Below are 2220 nucleotides of genomic sequence, written 5' to 3'. Positions count from 1 at the left end.
AAAGCCCCTTCAGTAAATTAAACTCCAACATCCAAATCTCAAACTCGCCGCCCCTCTTCCTACCCCAGCCCTCGCCCTCAAGATGTCCGGTGCCCCTCCCCTCAATACCGAGGAAAATCTCTGGTCGGTTCTATTGGGTTTGATGATCATCGTGTCGTGAATCACGGCCCACATCATTGCGTTTCTTGTTGCCTGGTACTGGACCAGTTACCGGTACGTGCACTGCAATATCATAGAAGTAATATGTCTACGATGATACTGATAGGTCATGTGTATAGCTTTCGTCCCACCCAATACCCACCGCCACATGGTCGTACCCCTGGAAGGGGTTGAATACCTCTTCTCTTTTCTTTTGTTTTGTGTGTTTGTTGTCTGTACGTGTCTCGTGTATATCTTTATTTCATTTGTTTGAGACTAGCGTCTGAATGACGCTGTATATCTTATATTTGTATAAATTGAGATGTATCGCATGAAATGTATTTATTTCAGCGTATCATCACTTATCCTGCGTCTAGTGTGCGTGTTGCGGCCCATGTAACTGCTCCGAGTATGAATCTCTCGTAGGTGATCCACTACAATGATCGATGAACTGGACGTCGACCCCTGACCTAGGCCGTGGACAAGGGGGTCTACAGACATAAGAATTAGCTATATTAGATGCATAACATTAATATTACTAAGTATTATGATGTGAGTCAGGCCTATATCATAATTATAAGACTCTCAAAGATCCACAACAAACTACAAGCTAGCCACGTGCATCGCCTCAGGCCACCTGGAATCTACCATTTCCAGAAAAGTCTGACCTGTCTCATCTTGCTGCGTGAGATCAACTCCACCTCCCTTCTTAACTAGCAGATGCAACAATGGTAGCTCCCGGTACTCAATCGCCTGCATTATAGCGTTCCCGTTCCGGTAAGCTTTATTGGGGTCGGCACCCTTTTTAAGCAAAAGTTCAACCATGGAAAGATCGCCGTTGGGAATACGGCGGATTGCCTTGACGAGAGGCAGATGTTCACCGGGGGCATTTGGATCGGCACCTCCTTCCTCCAGAAGGAATCTTAGAATATCCACATGGCGCTCTCGCAAGGCCGTCGTTAGTGGGGAGAAGACACCGCCATTCTTCTACTTAACACTAGCTCCAGCGGCTAGTAGGAGCTTAATGCTTTCCAACTGGTTGGCTAGCACTGCCATCTCCATGACGCCTTTGTGAGCAGAAAGATCAGGAACCATCGGGAGCAATTTCTGCAACATAGTTGGCGACCGCACGGCCATGCATACGGGCCAGTCCTGCCCGCGCTGAGCGGGATTGGCTCCATGTGCGAGAAGATAGCTAAGCATTTCCGACCGGTTCTCGCGTATGGCTGTGGTTAAGGCTGTATGACCTTGTGCGTTGCGGTCATTCACGTTCGCGCCTCCCTGCTCAACCAGCTACTTCAGGGCCTCAATGTTGTTGAATTGGACGGCCAGCTCGACCATTCCCGGTGGCTCAAAAAGATGCGCACCAGCGTCCACCAAGGTAGGCAGGAAATGAAGCCGGTTGTGAATGATGCATTTCCAAGCGGGATACACGGACGCCATGACGTTTGGGTTTGCCCCGCGCTCCAGCAGCAGGGTCAAGATGTCGCCCCAATTGTCGCGAATGGCCGAGCAGAGAAGAGTGTAAGTACTATCCATCTTGGCATTCGGATCAAGTCCCAGATCCAGTAGGATGCGTACGGCTTCTATATTGTCCATGCTGGTGGCCTGTTCCATGAGACCTGGGGTCTTTTTGACGTCAGCCCCGCCGGTGAGCAACAGGCGCAAACATGTGGGCCGAGAAATAGCTATCCAGAGGACATGCTCAGGTCCAGGGAGATTTGGATTAGCGCCGTTCTCGAGCAGTTTGGTCACGACGGCAACTTTCTCAGTCTGCACCGCCTCATTCAGTGCCGTTCTTCCCAGGCTGCCTTTCCTGTTCGGGTCGCTGCAGGTGTCCAGTAGCATAGTGATTAGGTTCGTTGGCGCCCGTTGCCGGATAAGCTCGATAAGCACTGTGCTACCGCTTGGGGTTTCAAAGTCTGCATTACCCCCATTGGCGAGCAAATGCTGCACCATATTAAGCTTTCCCTCGAATAGCGCCCGAATCAAGGGAGAGTCCCGTCCTTTTTCTGGTGCATAGTTGGAATCGGCGCGATACTTGAGCAGTAAGATCGCCCCGTCGACGTACGACTCGTCCAC

The 2220-nt window shown here is 50.7% G+C and overlaps 1 protein-coding gene across 1 annotated transcript; it reads right to left on the bottom strand.

The window, feature by feature from the left end:
* Positions 1-480: 480 nt before the first annotated feature.
* On the bottom strand, positions 481-2220 carry ASPBRDRAFT_70324 (ankyrin repeat domain-containing protein; the record flags this gene model as incomplete). The annotated part of the gene is made up of 4 exons (XM_067629070.1): positions 1506-2220; positions 1130-1376; positions 807-1060; positions 481-629 (listed from the first exon to the last, which is right to left on the bottom strand). The coding sequence occupies exons 1-4, from the start codon at positions 2095-2097 to the stop codon at positions 481-483; spliced, it is 1242 nt and encodes a 413-aa protein (XP_067472791.1). The 5' UTR covers positions 2098-2220.

The sequence above is a fragment of the Aspergillus brasiliensis genome (genome assembly GCF_001889945.1).
Source record: "Aspergillus brasiliensis CBS 101740 unplaced genomic scaffold ASPBRscaffold_46, whole genome shotgun sequence".
In the NCBI taxonomy this organism is placed as follows: Eukaryota; Fungi; Ascomycota; class Eurotiomycetes; order Eurotiales; family Aspergillaceae; genus Aspergillus; species Aspergillus brasiliensis.
This window is presented reverse-complemented; position numbering and strand designations above follow the sequence as displayed.